We start from the raw sequence: 21,339 nt of genomic DNA, 5'->3' as shown, positions 1-21,339 counted from the left end.
GGTAGGAGACTTTTTCTCTACAGGAAGCACAACTCCAGGAAGGGATTCTCAGCATCGTCTCAAACAGGCAAAGGTGGAAACATGGTGCAAAGTCCAACTCTCCAACCCCCCCCCCAGCAAGGCAGCACTAGATGGGCAAAAACATCGTTGCACTGGACTGGAAGCCAGAATTGTGCACAGGTATGAGGTATGAATGATGCTTGCTGGGAAGCTCTCAAATTATTGCAAAGAAACATGTTCTGGGCTATGATATGGAGTTCAGCAATGCCAAAGCAGCTCGCGAGGAATGTGTTTTGGAGAGGGATTTTCTTCAGCAGGAACACTTCATAAGAAAACAACAAAACAGCAACCAAAATAATCGCATAACTCTACAGGTTACCCAAATCATTAGTAACTAAAATGCTTTGCCATTCAAGCCAGTAAAGTTACTCACATGCTTAAGCATTTTGCAGGGCAGAATCCCCAATTTGTAACAGCAATTTCTTTTGAAGCATTAACACCAGACATGAAAATAATGAAGCTATGCTACCAAACAGAAAATATTCCAAATGGAAAATGTAGGTGAAAAGATCTGTAGTTTGTCTTGCTTTTACAACAGCACAGAAAAGCTCTTACATGTATTTTTAGAATATCTAATGTGTTAGCATAACTTCTTTTAGAAAAGGCTACTAATGCTTATATTTGGGTTAGTGACAGAGAAGTCAGAAAAGCACATCTCCTAAATATTCTTTAATGTTAAAAAATTAGAAACAAATAGCCATTATGTATTAAAGTAATGTGCAAACTTAACAGGAAAGCCATCAAGCCACAACTGAAAAAAGCTGAAATCAGCCTCTCTACATTTTTCAAGGAAGGCATGACACTTGCTGAATGGCAAATTCTTATAATTTGGTACTTCATTGTTAAGAGGAATTGTTAACTGTATAATGGGAACAGTCCTGACAAAAAAAATATGACCAGGTTTTACTTTCCATTAACCCTTCCCAGCCTGGACATGTTAGTGTGCAAGTCCATGTCAAACACTGAAGAGAAACTGTGCTTGAAGGTGTGTGAAGGCAGTGCATGTGGGGGGCCTTTTGAGGGGATTGAGGTGCATTTCATGAAGTGCATGCTCTGACCCTTCCTGTGGCATTGGCACATGACATCCCCTGTGCCTTTCAGTGTTAGCATCTCACACCTTTCTCACTGGTCCCTCTGCTCAGGCTGCTTTGGAAGAGGGAGGGAGCGTTATTTGTTTTGCAGACAAGGTCCAATTGACAAAGTTATTGAAGCATTTGAAGGTGCAGATACGTGTCTGATGGACTTCAGAATCCTTTTTTTCCATCCTGTCAGGCACTATCTACACATTAAATCTTCAAGAGACCTATGACAATGTGACCCACAAGGTGACAGACAGGGTGTGTGGGTCTGGTTCTATTCCCACTTGCCACTGCCTGAACTCTGCTCCAGCAGGGCTCCTCTGGATGAAGTGCAGCGCAGGTGGGAAGAGAAACAGAGGAAGTAGGAAACACCTGAGTTAGAAACTTCTTCCACGCTGTCACAGGCAGCTCCAGCTGTGCCTCTAGTGCAGCTCTGGGTTCCCAATGTGCCAGGCTGGGAAGGGTTAAAAGCGGAACGGAGCCCCAAGTTTCGAACTAGACAATTCTTGGAAGTTTTCTTTCGTACCTTTCTTTGTCATCTTTACTAACAGATGAGTCTCGTTTATCTACATCTCTATCTCTGTCATGAGCTGCAGCAGATGAACTGCGCTCCAGCTCTCCTGGCTTCAGCCAGGGCGGAGGGGTCGGGAACGAAGGAGGAGTTCGGTGCAGTCGGTTCCAGGGCTCGTGAGGGTTGCTAAAGCTCTGCATACTGGGGCCATCCTTGTGGCCGAACACTGAGTTGGGTGCTGAAATGGTGAAGTGGAAAACAAAAAGGTTTAAGAAAAAGGTATGCTCTAGTGAAGGTACTTACCAAAACAACTTTTACAGCACTCAGAGTTAAAATGAATACATATTATTGGGAGCTGGAAAAGGAAAGGAGATTAACAGAGATTCATTAGAGGGTCTCGTTCCTAAAAAATGGGCAGGCATCTGACAGCTCTTTTAATTGGAAAGGGGAATGCTGTGGATAAAATTGACTGGGGACGAAGGAGGAAGATAAAAGTGGCAATGATCATTATTCCAAATATTTTGGAGACGTCAGGAAATGACCATTATACAGACTATAAATAATGGAACTTGTTGCATTTGATCCTGAACCAAAACAAAATAATATGTGACCAAAACCATGCCAGATTTGAAGGATGGAGAAAGAGAGTGATTTTTACAAGGATGATCTTTTGTGACTGCCCAAATCTAGAGAAATGTTGATGATCCTGGACTAATAAATGCAGGTCAGTGATCTTTTCCAGGCACATGGCCTGGATTACTGGTGAGAAAGGGAAAAAATAAAATCCTTCCATCCCCAGCTGGGGATGCTGCACACATTAACTGCTTCTGAACATGCAACAAACCCCTAGGAAATTTCACAACCACTCATAGGTTCTCTATTTTTAAATTTTTTTAAAATAAACAATGTAATGGTGACATTTAGCACTCCATTGAACCCAAACCATTAAGTAATTAATGGAAAATGATTTACTGATGAGTGAAAAAGGTCGCTTTGCAAATTCCCACCTCTTAGTGGTACGTGGCCTAATCAACTGGTAAAACAGACAGCAAACAGCCCCCATCACTCCATATTCTCCTGAGTTTCACAGCAAAAGAAGATTCAAAGCCACAGGTACTCACTGACTGTGGGGTTCCCGAGCCCCCCGAAGGCGTTGCTGCCCACGGCGGTGAGGCCGCTGAAGGACGCCGGGCGGTTGAAGGGCTCTGCAAACCAACACAAACAGCTCAGGCTCCCTGCAAGTTGGGAATTCTGCAAAGCATTCCTGTGTCATCCTACTGCATCCCAGTGCTGTGCTCAGCAGTGGTGGAACGTTGTCCTCCCACAGCACAGCACTGATTGTGAGGGGCTGGCACAGAAGCGACGGGGGTTTGTTCCTGTGTTCCTGTCCCCTACTACAAAACCCTCCTCTTCAAAGAGAACCAAGAGGTTAAAATATACACAATACTGCATTTAAAACCTGCAAACATCTCCATTTTTACTTCCTTTTATTCCCTTCCAGTTCAATTCCATGGTTTTCTTCAGGAAACCTCCCTGGCTGGTAAGACTATTATTAACTCTGGCAACTGTGCTCCAAACACCCTCAGGCCAAGTCTCCTAAACCAGAGCCAGGATATAAATAAAATGTCCCATTACACTGAGGTGTTGTGCTGACCTGACAACTGTGGAATTCTCCTAGTATTTATTGCTAATAGTATATGAAAAACTAGTGTGGACTGAAAAATGCTGGAACAATTTTTTTAGTAGTTAATGCACACAGGCTATAGGAAAGTCATATAAGCGAATTCTCACTTTATTTTGGAGCAGTTTGACAATTTTGATGAAGCCACTTCTGATAAATAACAGCACAGAGAAAAGGAAGCCCAAACCCTTTTCTATAGGCAGCAGAGTGCAGAATGATAAACCTGCATTGTGTGTCTGCTTTGTCAATTTGTGACCCTCCCACATCCTTCCCTGTGCAAAATAAAATGCCAATTTAGTGTCTTGATCTCAGATGCTCCCATAAGGAGCAGAGCACCTTATTAAACAGCAGGGAGTTAGAAGGGAAATAACAACACATGGTAACTTGGGTGGTTCTGGTTTTAAATGTGTATTAACCAATTTTCACTAACAGACACACCTGAGGCCAGATCACAAGATTTTAAGGATATATTTCCCACTCACTTTAATGGAAAACCAGACATCTAAGTAGGAGAAAGGAAAAGAAACACCTCTATGATCCAAAGCCTTGACCCTAAGGCATTTTTTTTGGCTGGTTATAACATAAATCCAGTGAAACCCAAGCAGCCCTGTCACTCTGCATCTCTGAGGTCCAGATGCTTTCAGAAGTATTTCAAAACATGCTGTCAGCAACACTAGTATGTGTATTTTGAACTGCTACCTGGGTAAAGGCTAAAATCAAATGGCTAAAATGTGCAATTTGTAAAGGTTGAGCAGGATACTCCACACAGGGAATCTGGAGTGGTCTCAGTGGCCAATGTCTGAGTCGAATTCACCAGTAGTTACAGAGAGAACCTACCTAAGTGAGCAGCTGGGTTGAGGAAGTTGCTGTGGTGAGGTGGTGGGCCAAAAGGGGTGCCAGCTGGATGCCCCCCACCTGCCAAAACAAAGCAAAAGGGGTGAATTCCCAGCAAAAGCTCAGAAAGGGACTTGCTGTGCTCTGGGCTTGACCATCATTTCTTAATTCTCTCAGGTGAGCCCAGAGTGCTGTGATTGTGGGGGCTCTCAATCAGGATCTCATGCAAATAGCAGCTGCTTTTCCAAACAGAAATTCCCAGTTTAAAGGGGTGGGAGGGAATGAATGTTTCAGTACAGGGAAAAAAAAAAAAAGAAAACACAGGTGAAATACAGTTTATTTCCAGCATCTCATCTCCAGGATGGACACCACTGGACACCACTGTGAAGAAATGTTTCTCCATTTACTACCTGTAAATACCCCCGACATTTCAGCAGGTTGGGCCTCTGTTTTAAAAGCATGCAGAATAATTTTGAAATATTTATCAATGGATGAGAATAATTTTAAAATATTTATCAAATAGACTAATAGCCCCTGGCATGTCTTGCAGAGAGTTCATAAGCCAAAGCATATGGGAAATTCCTGGCAAGGATTAGCATTTTAATGAGCACGGAGCAAGGAGGGGATTTCACTGCTCAGGACTCACTGGCTGTGGAGAAGAGAGTTGAGGGCCGGGCCAGGTCATGGGGGTGGTGGATGGCTCCAAAAAGGCTGGGGCCTGGTGGCCTGCTCAGGAATTCTGGTTTCAGGCCAAAGTCCAGCTTGTGTGGATCCGACTGCATCTGTTTCTGAAAGGGAAAAACAGGATTTGCAAGAGACTGTCGGAAAATGTAACAGCAAAAGGTACTTTCTGAATGATGTGGGTGTAGCAGTTCATTCAGACTGATGTTTTAACAGGAATATCAGTTTTTTGGGACCCCCAGCATGGGTGCACAGCTGTTTTCCTGGAAGGCAGATCTAAAGCAAGGAGGGAAAAGCTCCTGCATATTTTCTGCAAAGCTCACCCGTGTTTTCACATCTGCTCACATCCACCCTCCAGGGTGTTCAGCACAGACCTGCCTTCCACAGGAAACACAAAACTCTCTGAGGAGGCCTCAGACACTTGCTGAGCTGAAAGAATAGGTCAGTCTTATAAAATAAATCAAGATGTTAGTCTGGCCCTGACCCCAGGTGGGCAGGAGTGTTAAAAGCTGGGTGACAGCCCGAGCTGTGCCAGGCAGAGCTGCCCCTCTGCCCAGGGGTCACACAGGGATGGCACAGACCAGCCAAGGGACACCAGAACCTTTAATTTAACTGTGAAGCTGCCACCAAGAAATGCAGTGTATCTCTCAGTGCCCCTCAGACTGCAATTAGGGGCTAAAATGACCCAGGTGACAGATGAAGAGCGTTTGATCTAAGGAACTGCAGCCCCGTTTTGGCTGCTCACACTCCAATTCCAAATGCTGCATGTCCCTGTCTTTATTTCCTTGTATGAGAATCAGCAGCCTCCCTTCCCTGAGGGGAATTTGCTGAGGCAGCTGGATTGTGAAGGATAAGTGGGTGAAGGATGGGCTCTTCTTTGTGCCACATCCTCATTTCAGTGGTGCCAACTCCAGTAGTTTTGTAGAAGGAAGGAAGAGAAAAACCAAATTCCCAATGACCTGTGCTGCCAGAACTCCCTAAACACAGGTTGCTGATTAATTGTGCAGGTCAGCTGAAAGGATTTATAAATGGGTAACACTGAACCAGGAGATCTTAACAGTAATTCTGGAACAAGCTATGCTTTATAAATCAGTATTTAATACTGTGCCAGCCCGGAGTACAGACTATTACAATGACATAAATATGCATATTAAAAAGTTATGGTCAAGTTAATGTGCATGGCTAGGAGCTGTTTTTCAAGTGCTACTAACATCTCCATGCAGTTATGAGAACAAAAAAAAAAGAAAGAAGAAAGAGAAACAAAGGCATTATCTATGTTTGGAGATAAGGGCCTGAAACGGCAAAGATGGCCAAATTAAGGTAATTTCTTTTAAGCAAGTACCACTGAAGTGCTTTAATAGTTAGAAGAAGTTCAGCAAATGCCTCAGCTGAAGCCTGCGTGCCAGATTTTTATGCTGTGAACTCTTTTTATTCTTCTTTTTAACAACCAAGTTATAAACCCCTGACAGGCATTACTCAGAATAGCAAAAGCTTTAATTGCAGCCATATGAACGGTGCTGTTCTAAATAATGAACAAATCCCTGTCTGAACAGGAACAGGAGTATCATGGATGTGTTAAAAGATTTTTGAACGTGTTGGGTTACCTTAAAACAGCACCAGAAAAAACAGTCAGGTTTCTTTTATCCCCAGCTGTTGTTCAGGAGAGCACCCCCCTTGCTGCCAACCCTTACAATGTATTTCAAGGCCAGAAAACGTGTAACACCTTCACTTGGTGCCCACTAAAATCAATGTAATTGTCTGCCCTGATGTGAGATCAGGCCATAAGGCCTTTCCTGGAAGAGAGAAGGGCCAATTATGGAGCACAAATCCTCTCCTGAGCAGTGGTCAGTCTGAGGAGGAGTGTAAATGTGCCTTGTGCAGCCCCGGCTTTGCCTGTGGAACTCCCCGGGCGTGCACAAAGGTTACCCAGGTCTTGCTGCAGAGGCACGGGCAGGCAAACAGCATCCACAGCTGCATGCAATTTTTCCTGAGGTCAGGAAGGTTATGTTTTAAAGTTTCCCATCTTGCCTGCTCCTCCAGTGCCTGCTGCTGCCCTCTGCAAGCAATTACTGGGCCAGGTAGTTAGCGAGCCTTCCACACTTCTCAGCAGACTGGTGGCACTGCAGCCAACAGGAAACCTCTGAGCAGGCCTGGTTTATTCCCTGCTCTGTGGTCAGGCAGCACCTTCAGCTTGTGCAGAACAAAAGGCACCTTCACAACCATGGGTTAGAAGGAGAAATTGTCCTCTGTGAGCCTTCAGCCAGATATTCCCCCCTCGTGGTCACACAGAGGGAGGACGTGGCTCCTCTGTCCCCCAGGGACACAAACCAACCCCCCTCACTTATTCTAGACCAGACCTCATTTTTTTGACTGAACTGAGATAGTGAAACACATTTCTCACTTATTCTTCAAATGTTCGTCATGCACAGCCTCAAAAAGCCAAGTAACATCCTTTCCTGTGCTTCTGGGCTTTATTCCTGTTTTTTTTTTTTAACATGCAAGGTAGAAAAGGATTAGGCAAAAGAAACGGCTGCATGAAAATGGCATTTACTATGAGTTATAAATACAGTGGTATGACCTCTCTCTGAATATCAAATCAAGGAAGATTCAAAGGACATAGACAGCATGGGAATAATAATTTCATTTCAAGAAAATACCTTTTCAATAAAATAGAAAAAAAGGACATATAACTCTCTAGGTCTATAATCTTGTCTTTTTTGATAATGGGAAGATGAATGAAGATCACTAGCAGGGGAAACATAAGGAAGCAGAGAAGAGAGATATGTCTACTGCAGCAAATTAACCTGTCAACCTTGTTTAAAAGGGTTATTTTTAAACCCTATTAGCTGCAGGTTTTTGTAGCTATTCAACATCTTCATATTCTTGTAGCAATACACCTCAATTGCACACACAGACTGCAAAGTGCTGTGAGTTCCCTGGTAATTTTAGTTTCTAACACAAGTTATTGACTCCTGAAGCACGAGCAGTGAAGAACAACCTTTCCTTACTTAGTGAAAAACTTCAGGAGCAACACAGGATTTTTCAGTGACAAGTAGAGTGAAAATACTATAAAGGGAAAGAAACTTCACAGAGTCCCTGTGCAATGAAAATACAGTTGCAGTAGGAATAGAAACACCCTCACTTATCACATGAATACATTATTTTTCTCTGACTATTGTTTCAGGAGAGCCCAAACTGCTCATGGCCCTTACCCCTGAAGTCTTAAAGCTTCAAAAATAATTAAGAAAATACTTCCTTCCCTTAAGTTTCAGTGCAATGAGAGAGTGTCTGATAACACATCACCCGAGGGGCTGTGTCTGCCTGAGCAGCCTGGACTCATCCAGGTCCAACCTCCAGCCAGGAGATGGGCTGTGAAGGAAGAGTGATGGGAGCTGTGCAGCCACACTGGGTAAAGCATCCCAGGGACAGGAGAAATCTCCCTGTGCCCCCTGCTGACCAGGAACATGACTTAGAGGAACGGGATACACATGCTGTGCTTCTCCAGACTTAAAAAAATTCCATCTCACATTTGCGTCCTCAGCCACAAATAAAAGCAATGTTGTAGCTCTCAGGCACACCCATCTCACCCTTCCCAGCTACAAATGTGTGGTTATTGCCCCAGATCTGCTGTCCTGGCTCTGGAGCATCCCAGACATTTCGCTGGGATTGTACTTCAGGTTTTCATTCTGATACACCAGCTCTCTGAATGGGAGGGTTATGGTGGATTTAACAAAGCATGGGCCACGGCACAGAACTGCTCAAGTGAGAGGCAAAGCCTTCCTCTCACAGGTTTGCTCTGTGCCCTTCATCCAAAATTCAGGTGTGCCCCACCACTGACCTTGACTTTCTGTTGGTGGTGGTAGATCTGCCAGGCGATGTGGACGTGCATGGCACACCACTTCCCAGGTTTCTGGAAAAACAAAACACATGAATCAGTAACTTCCAAAAACCTGTGGTGCTTTATCCTATTTCTAGAACCATTACCAACCCTTAGCCCAGCCTGGTTTGGTCCAGGGGATCCCCCCACCAAAGGGTCTCCCTTCAGGCCCTTCCCTCTCAATCCTCTTGGGAACCTAGAAATGAAAAACCTTTGTCCCTTGCTAAGAAGTTTATCTTGGATATCCAGGAATGCTCCTGTTTTACACACTCCTGTAATCCTCTGATGCCACTGGCTGAGAATGCAGCTTGTGCTGCTGAGATCAGTGAAGCTGTGTCCCAGCCAGCAGCTGCTGCACAGCTGGACTGCTCACAACTGCACACTGAGGTCATTCCCACAAGTGCAGCTATGCCAGGACTGGCATTTCCACCGAAAGATGGAAATCAAAGCAGCTTAAAAGGTCACTCTGGTTTTCAAAATAAATCTGACTCCCTCATATAATTACTGGTCTGTACCTCCAAGACTTGAGCACATAAATGTACCGAAAACACTGGAGGTCAGTCCATTCACTCTGTTTGGGAGGGTCTTTGCATCCTTCCTGTCACCATGGCTTTGAGTCCCAGGGAGGAGAGGAGGGAGGGAAGAACCAGAGTGTTTGTTATGTTTCCTTGTTGATTTTGAACTCCATTTCCAGCACAGCTGGAAACTTTGACTGAAGAAGACTCATTGAGGATATACTTTTACCAATTTTGTTACTTCGAGGTCTGTAGTAACTACACAACTAATGATTCCTGCAGACTTAAAAATTATCACAGGAATTCAAGAAGCTCCTTGAGCCACAAACTATGGCACATGGTCTGCCTTCTATTTTTAGATGTGTATCAACCAATAATTAAATCACAAAAAAATTAAACCCTCTCTCACACACACACTCCCCTAAGCTCAAGCCCTTTGCTAATTCAAAACAACTGGCTGTGCCAGTGATTTCATAAGTTCACTTGGTTGGTTTGATCAAAATCTAAATCTTCTTCTTGACTACATTGAAAAATTAACAAAAAACCCTTTTGGATGACTGATAGATGGATCTTTAGATCCTTATTTCTAAAATACTTTGTGTTTGAAGTGGACTGTCTGTCCATACTGGACAGTAAATACCTGGGTGGGATGTACCATACTGAATAACACTGACAACACCCAGTAAATAATAAAATGCAAAATCCTTCAGTGTGCAGTGAAATGACAGGGGATCACTGCCAGGATCTCTAGGATTTGGCTCCAGAAATGATGATAGAGGGATTATCAATATTTAACCTCGAGTATTCGTGTGAGGGGCTGCACGAGAAGCAGAAAACTTCCAACTTTGAAACTCTGCATTGTCCTTGAGTGATCACAAGCTGAAGGACTGACCATCCTGCTCCCAAATGAGGGGTAAAACACCCCAGATGACACATGGCAGCACTGATTTGCAATTATTCTGCTGCTTCAACCCGGTGGGACCGAGCCAAGCTCGACAAACTGTAGCACAAGAAGATTTCTTACCCTCAACATGGGCCTGAACGGATCTGTCAACTGTGAAGAAGAAATGACAGCTTGGTTACATGCCTGTCACTCAAACAATTGCTCTAATTAACAAATTTGTATTGCTTCATTAAGAGACAAAATTAAAATGTTATCATTTTACTTTCAAATGAAGCCCTTTCGGATAATAATTAGTCCTTGGCCCCCGTCCCCGAGCGTGGCCCTCCCCCCTGGGCTGTTGTACCTGAGTGTTGACAAGCAACTCAACAAGGCTCACAGAGAGCTCTGTCCTCTGGCATCAGCTTTAATTTGTTGATTTAATGCTACAAAAATGGCTGGTTAACTCTGCTGAAGAAAGCACAGATCTCTCCTTTGGGCAAACTTCTGTCGTCTTTCAAAGCTGCTCGGCTCATGACCAGGCTGGAGAGTGGACAAGCCCCTTTTCCACAGGCTTGATCCCACAGATTGGGTGGGAAGGGGCTGGAATGGGGTGTCCATCATCAGCCATGGCATCAGCTCCTTGCCTTGTGCCTCCAAACAGCCACCACTGACGGACTGCCTGAGGTGTTCTCTGCCACAAATGGGCTTTGCCTTAATTATTTTTTCACGCTGCAACAGATGTTGGTAAACAGGGGTTGGGTCAAAACCCAGTTTTCTCATTACTACTTTTTATGTGGCCTGTTGGTTTTGTTTGTTTTTTTTTTCTAGTAGATTGTTTTCTTATTCCCCTTTTTTTGCTCATATTTCATCAGTTAATGCTGGAAAATAAATTCAATTTATTGGGTATTGCTCATTTGTTTTGGATTTTCTGTTTTGAAATGCAATCCTAAAGGAGATTTATAGGTGTAAAAGGTACTTAGCAGACGCAGTGATGGCACAATGAATCATCTTGAAATAATCGAAACTCAAGTTGAAAGGGAACATAAAGCTAAATGACTTCATGATGGGAGGCTCTAGTTATCTCAGCAATTAGATACATAAACAAAAATCTGGCTCTTTTTGGTATACAGCTCAACTACAGCAGCAATTCTGAGCAAACCAAAGTACTGGAATTTGGCATAACCCAAAGAAAACAGCGCTGCTGCACCTTGAAGTGAAGCCAGAGCACAACATGGAATTTTAAGGAGAGCTCCTCATTGCTTTTGTCAGAGAGTTCTGCTGAAAATGTGTCTGTGTGATGTTTCTCATGGCAAACAACGTCCATGAATTCTCACACACAAACAAACCCATGGGCAGAGAACAGAAGGAGGCGAAGAGCCCAAGTGCTGAGGCAATAAATGCTGTTCACATCCCCTGGAACGCAGGAATCCAGAGGCACCAAGTGATCAATAAAGTGCATCTGTATTTCACTGGTGCAATCAATGCTACAGTAACCCAGGGAATAACTGCCATTACCCACATTAAAAACAATTACAGAGTACAAACACAAATCTTGGAGAGGTTTGTACAATTCTGCGTTGAATTGGGCTTTTATGCCTTGACCCCTGGGGCTGTGGGGGGAGAGCTGAGCGAGGGGAGAGCTCTGCCACTGTACAGGATCTGTTTGACATTCTTCCCATACAACCTCTCCAGTCCTCACTGACTGAAACGGCTCAGACAGCTTTGGTTTTAGGATATTAATTTGGACACTCGAGGTTTTCAGGAGGAATAGCTTTACTTGAGGAAAACAAAGCATTTTTTACAGACCCGTGGATCTTTCTGGAGAAGGGTATGTGGGACCGTCCCAGGTCTGGCTGCAACATCAATAGGATTGGAAGTCTAGAAACACCACAGGGAGAGAGCATTAATGAGTGACACAATGCTTGGAAGCAACAGAACATGAAAAATAATAGTTCTTTATCATTACCACTGTCTAAGCAACAGAGATAAACTTCTTAAAGAGGAAAGAAGAACCATTATAATCCACTTAATAGTATCTGTATTATCATCTCAATTTCCAAAGTTCCATTGTCCACCAACTTCCCATTATTTTAATCCAAAACACTGAGGGAACAGTGACTGTTTACACTGGAAAATCTTTCTAATACAGAAAACCTGATTAGGAACACATTTCTGACACGGAATCTAAAGCAGTGTTTGGAGGAGTTCATGCTCTGCTGCTCATCACCAGTGCACTGAGCACACAGAGCATCTCCTCAGTCACAGCCCAAGGGCCTCAGCTCCTTCCACAGGCACTGGCACCACACAGATGCCAGGAAAAGTAACATCCAGTTGAAAAAAAATGAAAGCTTTTCCCATGATTTGAATGTAAATAGTCAGTTAATAAAACAAAATGCAGCTTTGTGGAGAAAAAAAACCCCAAAACAAAAAAAATCAACCCAGCCCCCCTACATTTAGACAGAGCTTCTTCCTAGGTTAAATGAAGAAAATAGAAATCAGCTACAGCATAACTAACAATTACGAACCAGAGTTGTTAACAGTCTGATTACCATACAGAGGAAGAATCCCACTAATGAACTGCAATTTACATATTCAGTCATTAGAGTGGATGGGCCAATTTAAGAGAGAAGGTGTCTCCTCTGCAGACATTCCAGGCCTGCTTTCAGGTTTTAGTTGCAATGCCACAGACTGTGGTTTCCTCCCACTGATAAACAAAGAGTGACTCTATGAAAACAAAAGAAAACACCCTTGAACTCCTCACATTTCTCTCTCCCAGCTATCACACACGAGGAGAGACAAATCAGTGTTCTTCACTGTGGTGGAGCCGGGAGCTAATTATGGAAATGAGTAAACAATAATGATCACCATTTCTAAAAATCCTGATTATTACATGACCTTTCATTAATGCACACTATCTCAGAACTAATTATATTGCTTCTAGAGTGAACTATGCCATTATATATATAATTTTTTTAAAAAACGTTTGTATGTGTCTGAACCTAATGAGAAATAACTTCTCTTCGAAGTAAATTTGGAAAAAGCCTGTTGTCCCCCATGGAATTAGGCTGTAACTCAGCCCTCATTGCTCCAGAATAGGAACCACATCCAACCCCTGACCTGGATCACATAGTGTGAGTAGTAAGAGGTAATTCCTGTCTTACCTTGGGTTGAAAAGCTCCTTGTAGGGATCCAAAGGGGCCAGTTGGAGGAATCATGGGAGGAATACCTGATACAGCTGGAGGATAGGAGTGAAACAGCTGGAACAGAAAGAGAAGAACATCAATGTCAGCACAGGACAGGCAGAGGAGCAACACAGAGAAAACATTCCTGTGTAACAGCAGAAAAATGGTACATGGAGAAAACTGAGGAGCATCGAAGTGATCTCGTTGCAACAATGTTAGTTAAAGCATCAATGAGATGTTCACGGATGTCATGATGTTTAGAGCTTAAAAGCAGTTCCAAAATCAGGCAGCCAGAGCCTGTCCCTGCATTAGCCCAGCAGAGCGTGAGACAGACTTTGTTCCTTCAGTTATTCATTTTTAAATTGGAGAGAGGTTTTAAATGGTTTCAGTCTGTGAGTCGTTTCAAGAGAAAAGGCAGAATCCTGAGTTGAATAAGACTTAGAAATCTACTGTTTAAGTGGAAAAAACCCTTATGAGTTCTACGATATTGTATCATTAAAACTCCATTAGTACCTTGGGATTTTAATGGTATCTGTAGGAAATAAGGAAAATATGCACAATTCTTACTTCATTAGCCTGTCTGAGAGGATATCCTGCCACATCTAATATTAGCAGACAGACAATCTGATTTGTTAAAAATTAGTATTTAAACAAAATGTTAAGCCAGAACCCTCCAAAAATGTAGGGTAATTTTTTATAAGGACAGTCTGCTAAGCACAAGAAGTGCACATCTCCACTGACCTCCCTGCCCCCAGTGAGCAGGGAATTTAGTCAAAAAACACAAAAGCCTGCTCTATAGTGCAGACAAACCCAAGGGAAACAAGCAGGTAAACAAAATAAATAAATTCTTGGCTGTGAGGGTGGGGAGGCCCTGGCACAGGTTGCCCAGAGAAGCTGTGGCTGCCCCATCCCTGGAAGTGTCCCAGACCAGGCTGGACAGGGCTTGGAGCAACCTGGGCTAGTGGAAGGTGTCCCTGCCCATGGCAGGGGGTGGGACTGGATGGGCTTTAAGGTTCCTTCCATTCCAAACCATCCTGTGATAAACCACAACATCCCAATGGGATCTTGTCTCCGTGCTCTGGCTGTGACCCTTTGCCTCACTGCTGTAACACAGAACTCGTCCAATTCCATGGAAATGCTGGGATCACCCACCAAATTGCCTTCTGGTGGGAGTCAGGGATTCCAAGCATCACGCTCCAAATACATTCTCCCAGTGAAAGCTCTGGATCTAACGGGGTGGCTCCCAGCTCCACTGGGACTGCCACCCAAAAACCCACTGGGGTTCTCTGGCTGAGACAAACCCCCTCTGAACACACCAGATCAAAGTCAAGCACTGTTTGCTACTTTTAAGATCAAATAAATGAGTTAATGGCCAATTGAACAGAAGCAGGACTGGGCAAAGTAAAAGACTGGACATGAAGGGCAGGAAAACACTGAGAAAATCCCATCCCAGAGTGAATCAGTATCACAAAGTTTTGATGGATTTGGTTATGCCAGGCATACACATGTGCTTTGCTTCATCCTTTTTCCTTCCATTAGCTTATCTTGCAAGGTCATTTATTCATATTATATTCACTGATCACTGAGAAAATATTTCAGTATTTCAGAGGTATCAGAAGATTTTCTCAGTTCAAAAGCATGGTATCAAACTTCTATTCAGAGTGTTGCTGTTGTTGTTTTCAATTCTATTTAATTTGGACCTGCTCCATGCAGTGGTGCAGAACACACTTTGAGATTTAGTTGATAGTGAATAGTAGGCATTGGAGAAATCATTAAGAGACACTTGTCCTCATTTACAATAACTTTTAATGAGTAAAATGTGCTTTAAATCCTCCAGTGTCTGCTGCATTTAATTCTCTGTGTAATGGACTAATTCCAAATGATGGGAAAAGAAGTAATACTTTGTATTCTATTGGCTATGACTGATAATAAGGAATTATTTCCTTAGAGTTTTATAACAACTGGTAAGTTAATTAAATGTGACCTTTCCTCAAGGGCAGAATTATTAATAAAATATAAATATTATAACTCCGTGATCTCTTTGTATCAGTTAAATTCCTCCAGCTTTCAGGATCTATCTTTCAAAGTCAGTGCTCCCTTTTTCCCCAGTATCCCTTCTCTTTTGAGCAGCATTTTCCCTTTCCAGCTTTCTCAGGGATCACAGTAACCACAGCTCTCCTTGGCCGGGTGTGTGAAACGCTAAACTAGGCCTGGCTGGAGGTAAAAGTGGTGCCTCACTGTGCTAAAAGTGATTGTAAAATCAAAGATGCCCAGAAAGAAAACTGATTTCAACCTCAACATGAGTTTCTATGTGAGCTGCATTCCCTGTCCTACAGGAGATGGATTCTAACCCTCAAACAGACCTTGTTCTCCTGCAAAGTTCACCTGCACTCCCTGCCAGCTTTTTCAAGGTATTCGAATTCCTGGTGTGGATCTATAGTGGAAACTCTTATCTTCAGGAAGAAGGTCTGTGGCAGTGCCACAGCTGGACACTGTTCCTATTTCTCCTGCCCTATGGGTGTGCTCTCACACCACTCAGGGGCTGCTTTTTGGAGCTGCAGCTGCTGAGGGAGCCAATGGAGCAGTTCCTGTCCCATGGGGGGATCACAGGGAGCGGTTCCTGTCCCATGGGGGGATCACAAGGAGCAGTTCCTCTCCCATGGGGGGATCACAGGGAGCAGTTCCTGTCCCACGGGGGGATCATAGGGGTCAGGCCTTGCTGGGGTTACACACAGATCGTTCATCCAGTGTAACCTGGAACCACTGGATCTCCTGCTATCAGCTTGCCAAATATCCCACGGTGATCACTGTGCAACCCCTTCCCAAGGACAAACCTTTCCTGAAGGGAAGGCAGGGGAGGCACAAGGGAGCAGATCTGGGCCAAGGTCCACAGCACAGCTCTCTGGCTAATGGAGAACAGCCTTTCCTGACATTAGAGGGGGTGATGCCATGACCTTTACAATCCAGGTTGATAAGGTATTATGTCACTGAATTTGAAAAGCAGATACAGCTGGAGACTTCTACAATGTTTCCTGTATTACATGTGGACTTCTGTGCTTTATTTCTAAAATTCTTGTACCTATCTCCCGGGTCCATGTTCCTGCTTGGATCAACATTGATGACAATATATCTTCTGAATCCATGTAAAGCTCAGCAAATCAGAGGGCAATTTTGCAAACAGCAATGCAAATGAGCAGCATCACCCTTTATTAGCATGGGCTTAAATGTCTGCCCAATACTCCTCGAGCTCTGAGCCTGCAAACACTCTCTTACAGTTCAAGTTACTCAAATGAAATGCCAGAAATTACCAGGCCTGTTCAGGTGTAGGCCAGGCTGTGAGCAGGGACTGTGGTCAATCAGGACAGCAGAAAGCACCACACCATGGTCTTAACCAGTTTTTTTTGCCCAGTTCCACTTCTAAGCAAAACCAACACATAAAGCCAAGTGCTTTGCAGATTTCTGAGTGCTGATGCAGTACTCCTTCTCTCATCAAAATATCACTGTTGGATTTAGAAACTCTTGCCATATTCAATCAGGTACCTGCCTCTGCCAATAGGACGAAGGAAATGCAACCCAGATTTCAGCAGCAAATGAATCAGTAGATTCAAACCCTTAGGAGCTGAAGGTTTACACTTAACTGGAATATTAAAAATCAGTTCATCTCAATAAATAACATTTTTGGTAGCTTAGATAAACACATCTAGTGCATAGCTGAATTCATGTTGCTGTCATCAAACAGAGCTTTCAAAACATAACAAGCCCAGTGGATCAGCTGTGCCTTTGAAATCTGAAGAATAAGACAGGTTTTCAGATTTTATCAAACAAAATATGATAGATTAGGAAAACTATTAGATTACCTATCCCTGGAGGGTTTGTATGATAGTTTGCCAGTTCATCTCAAGTTTCTTAGGAAAAATATCAGCCTAAGGGTTTGTGGCACAACCGAAACACCGTGATGGAATCACTGCCCCCTCCTGCTCCATGAAACAGTCAGCTCTTCTGTCTCATCTTTTCACATCAAACCTCTCCAAATGGTGTATGAGCAAGAGATCTTTTGATTGGAAAAGCTGATACTGCATCTTGATCAGAAACAAGCACCACGAGCGCAAGCCTTCAAAAGCCAAAGCAACCAAGGACGATAATGGTAAATCCTGGAGTGATGATTAGGGAGAGATTGGACACTGTGCCGTTGATTGAGTGGTGATCCCAACCCACCACAGAAAAGCAGTGAAGTCAGTTTGAAACAGAGCAATAAAACTCACACTGTGACGGTAGAAGGGGTCAACTTTTGTAGGGTATTTGTCAAACTGCAAAGGGATCAAAGCACAAACTAGTTACTTGATATTTCCTGGCTTTACTTCTGTTGGCAAAATAGAAGACAAACTTCTCTATTGTTTGGCAACCAACAGAGAGGAAAAAATATGCAGAAAATTAAGTTTCCAATGAAACTGTTTGGGATTTTTCTTTCTTCAAAGTAAATCAAGAGACAGGAAAAGGGAAGAGGCACCAGAGTGCACACACTCCTCGTCCCTCAGCTCCCATCCTTCACCTGAACCGGGGCCTGTCACGAGGGAGGGACAGCCCTGCCTGTCCTGCCCAGGCACACCTGGGCAGCACAGGCCTCCTGCCCCACACCCTGGCAAATTCTTAACACTTTTCGTAATAAAGAATAGAGTTGTGCTCTACTTATCCTCACATTTCTGCCTGGGGTACGCACCATGGGCGGTGCTGGCGTCGGCATGATGGCAGTGGGTGGGATGGCGTGGGGGAAAGGCGTGAAGGTGTGCTGGTGTGTGTGTTGGTGTGTGTGCTGGTGCTGGTGCTGGTGCTGGTGGAACTCGGTCCTCAGGTAGGGCGGGGGGCCCAGGGAGGCCCCACGGTCCGCGCTCTGCGAGGCCAAAAACCGCGTGTTTAGTTCCTGACGGAGGAGATCTTGTTCTGAAACACAAACAACAAAACAACCCCCCCCGTGAGCTCTGGGGCTTTTCCACACGTTGTGCCACTTGTTCTGAAACACAAACAACAAAACAACCCCCCCATGAGCTCTGGGGCTTTTCCACACCTTGTGCCACTTGTTCTGAAACACAAACAACAAAACAACCCCCCTGTGAGCTCTGCGGCTTTTCCATACTTTGTGCCACTTCGCTGTCTGTGGCATCAGTGCTGTACTTAAAACCCTGTACAGGGTGAGAAAGCTCCCTCAGGTCTTCCCCTAAGGCCTGAGACATTTGAAAGTCTCCATTTCCCCTTTCTCACCAAGCCTGTTTTCACATTCCTCTGAGCATCAACCTGAGAGTTCTCCCTAAATTTGTATGGACATGAACACAGACCTAAATAGGTGAGGAGGTACGAGTAGGCTGGAGGAGCAAATGAGTGGCTGCTGCTCATATGAGTACCCTGATGTACAAACTGATGTTACTCAAATGTTGATATTCCTCTGTTTTCTTCCCCCACATCCTTCTCAGTGACCTGGTGAGGCCCTGACACAGGTTGCCCAGAGAAGCTGTGGCTGCCCCATCCCTGGAAGTGTCCAAGGTCAGGTTGGACGGGGCTTGGAGCAACCTAGGCTGGTGGAAGGTGTCCCTGCCCATGGCAGGGTGGTGGATCCAGATTAACATCCTTCCCACCCAAACCATTCCATGATTCCATGATCTCCCCACAGTCAAGGTATAAAAGAGCAGAGTTTTCTCCAGCGATAAGAATCTCTGCATCTTGCACAAACACAGGCTCAGCACCACTGTGTTCACAGCCACTGCAGACCCTCTCCCCAGCCAGGGAAGCAACGCTGGGCTCAGACCACAACTGCAGCAAAGACCTTCACCAAAGGGGTCACAGATTCTGTGGGGGTACACAGTGGTTGTACCATGGGTTGAACAAAAGAGACATGAAAAAAGCACAGCCTTCCGAAAATAGTCATTCCCAGGGCAGAGGAAAAGTCATTGGGTACGTCTGGGTGTTTTGGGGCTTTGATATGACTTAAAATCATCCAGCAGCAAGTACAGCCTCTCCCCAGCCTAAAACAACTACTCGGACTAAAACCAGAGAATTGGTCTCCTACACTGCACGAGACCCTCCGGGGCCACGACCCCTCTGGCTCTTACCTGAGTAAGTGCTACCAGCGGGGTGTCCTGGAACCTGCAGTGTCCCTGACGTCAGTGGAGGTGGAGGGGGCAGAGCCGTGGGAGGGGCAAACATATTGGGGTGGTGGGGGTGTGCTGGGGGCTGCAGGGTGGGCGTGAAGGTGTGCAGGGGGCTGTGGCTGGGCAGGGACAGCGGGAACGGGGAGGCCGAGGGGTGGTGGGATATGTGGGGAGGAGGGGCCTGAGTCTTGGCAGGAGTGCTGCTTCTGCTGCTGCTGTTAACGAGAAGAAAAGCAATTAGGCTTTGCATGGAGGGGAGGAAAGCTCCGAACACAGAATCCCCCCCCCAGCCCCCACATGGCTCACATTAAACACAGCACGGATGGAACTCATGGATTACAGATGCAGGTTACTATTCCCAGCCCCACCACTGTGATACTCCTTCCTCCCACCACCTGCTGGACCTTCTCTGGTATCTTTTACTTCTTTTGGTCTCTCCACACCAGCACTTAAGACATATTCTCCCTCTCTGTAGGAGGCTGGTATTCTGTCCCCCGACAACACAGGGATGACACACAAAGGAGTAATCAGCCCTGTGCATTCATTACTTAATTATCAGGTCCTTTCTACATGACTGCTTCTGATTCATGTTTTCAGGCAAATGGAGCTCAAATCAGTGATCACTGCATTAGTAAAAGTTTAATTTTTTGCAATGAATTAGTAAGATGAAAGACTGCAGAAAATGTGGAATGAAGTTGAGAAGGCAACAAAAGATATGTGCTTATTGTATAGATAATGCCTCTCTCTACCCCCACAATATAAAGAGATAAGACGAGTCAACAAAATAAGTATTTGTGATTACACTGGTTGCAATTTCTCAGGTTTCTTTTCCTACTGATGAGTATTTAAAATATATTCATGTAGGGCTGAATTCTACTTGTCTTTATTTCATGTAATGACATGTTCCTATTGCAGTGTCTTTTAAAGACAAGCAATACCAGCTTGGTTAAAAATAAATCCAAGTCTTAAACACCTCCATAGTCAAAACCATAGTGCTGGTTCACCAGGTCTTGAAGGTCACCATCTGCCTCAGATTTGGGGAATGACAACCTTGCTTGGAGTAGGGGAAACCTGAGGGTCCTGACTCCGAGAGACATCATGGGTTTCTGTGAATGTGTTGTTTAATCTCACTGCTCATCTTTAGAGGGGGATAACAAAAGGTGTGGCCGATCTCACTGTGGCCAGGTGAGAGAAAACCACTGCAGACTGCCAGGTGTCAGCAGTGCAGGAAACACGAAGCTGTGCAGTCCCTGGTGTGTGACTGGCGGTGCTGGGCTGTTTGCAGCTGCACCACGTTCCCTGCTCTAGGGCAGGGCAGTGCCTGGAGAAATCAGATGTTTACAGGGATGGCAGGGTTAAAGAGTCACCCTTCAGAGAGCAGCCCAGCCTGCAGGAACTGCCATTTTCTTCCCCTCGTGTATACTGTGTAAAATCCCCTCCAAAAGCCCAAGTATGACAGGCAGGAAAAGTAAAAGCTAATTTAAAAATACCCAGGGTTTATGGGATCGCCAGGTCAGACACAGAGTGATCCTGGCTCATCTCAGGGTAGGAGCTGAGGTTAAATGCACTAAGTCCCCTTTACTTCCCAGTGATGGGATGGGATGTGCTGCCACTCATCTCCTTTAGTTAATTCCCCTCCACTCCATCCAGGCTCAGCCCAGCGTCCCGCCCCAGCATCCCACCCCAGCACGGCTGCAGTGACCCAGACCCACGTCTCCATCCTCCTACCTTAGGCTGTTGAGGCTCAAGCTGCTGCTGTTGTAGGCGGAGAGGGGCTGGGCGAGGCTCTGTGCGGCGGGATGGGGCTGCACGGCGGGCAGGGCCGCGTGGGCCGGCGGCAGCGGCGACTGCGGCCGCGGCGGGTGCTGCCCGGGGGGGGGGCTGTGCCGAGGGGTG

At 44.9% G+C, this 21,339-nt stretch overlaps 1 protein-coding gene across 4 annotated transcripts in view; it reads right to left on the bottom strand.

Moving 5' to 3' along the window:
* AUTS2 (AUTS2, activator of transcription and developmental regulator) overlaps window positions 1-21,339 on the bottom strand; it is a 27,688-nt gene extending 6,349 nt beyond the window's left edge. Inside the window, exons 1-12 of one of the 4 annotated variants that reach the window (XM_027704997.1) lie at window positions 21,172-21,339; window positions 19,405-19,658; window positions 18,021-18,241; window positions 17,566-17,610; window positions 13,283-13,378; window positions 11,928-11,999; window positions 10,263-10,292; window positions 8,685-8,756; window positions 4,812-4,953; window positions 4,169-4,246; window positions 2,772-2,855; window positions 1,666-1,888 (exon numbers count right to left, since the gene is read on the bottom strand). In XM_027704997.1, coding sequence (XP_027560798.1) covers window positions 1,666-1,888; window positions 2,772-2,855; window positions 4,169-4,246; window positions 4,812-4,953; window positions 8,685-8,756; window positions 10,263-10,292; window positions 11,928-11,999; window positions 13,283-13,378; window positions 17,566-17,610; window positions 18,021-18,241; window positions 19,405-19,498 — 1,157 coding nt within the window. In that variant the 5' untranslated portion in view covers window positions 19,499-19,658; window positions 21,172-21,339. Of the gene's footprint in view, window positions 1-1,665; window positions 1,889-2,771; window positions 2,856-4,168; window positions 4,247-4,811; window positions 4,954-8,684; window positions 8,757-10,262; window positions 10,293-11,927; window positions 12,000-13,282; window positions 13,379-17,565; window positions 17,611-18,020; window positions 18,242-19,404 lie in introns of all 4 variants that reach the window. The other 3 variants (XM_027704998.1, XM_027704994.1, XM_027704996.1) reach the window with 3 other exon arrangements.

Source organism: Neopelma chrysocephalum, unplaced genomic scaffold (genome assembly GCF_003984885.1).
Source record: "Neopelma chrysocephalum unplaced genomic scaffold, ASM398488v2 Primary Assembly neopelma1_299, whole genome shotgun sequence".
NCBI classification, from domain to species: domain Eukaryota; kingdom Metazoa; phylum Chordata; class Aves; order Passeriformes; family Pipridae; genus Neopelma; species Neopelma chrysocephalum.
Note: the sequence above shows the minus strand (reverse complement) of the source record. Positions and strands in the feature narration are given on the sequence as shown.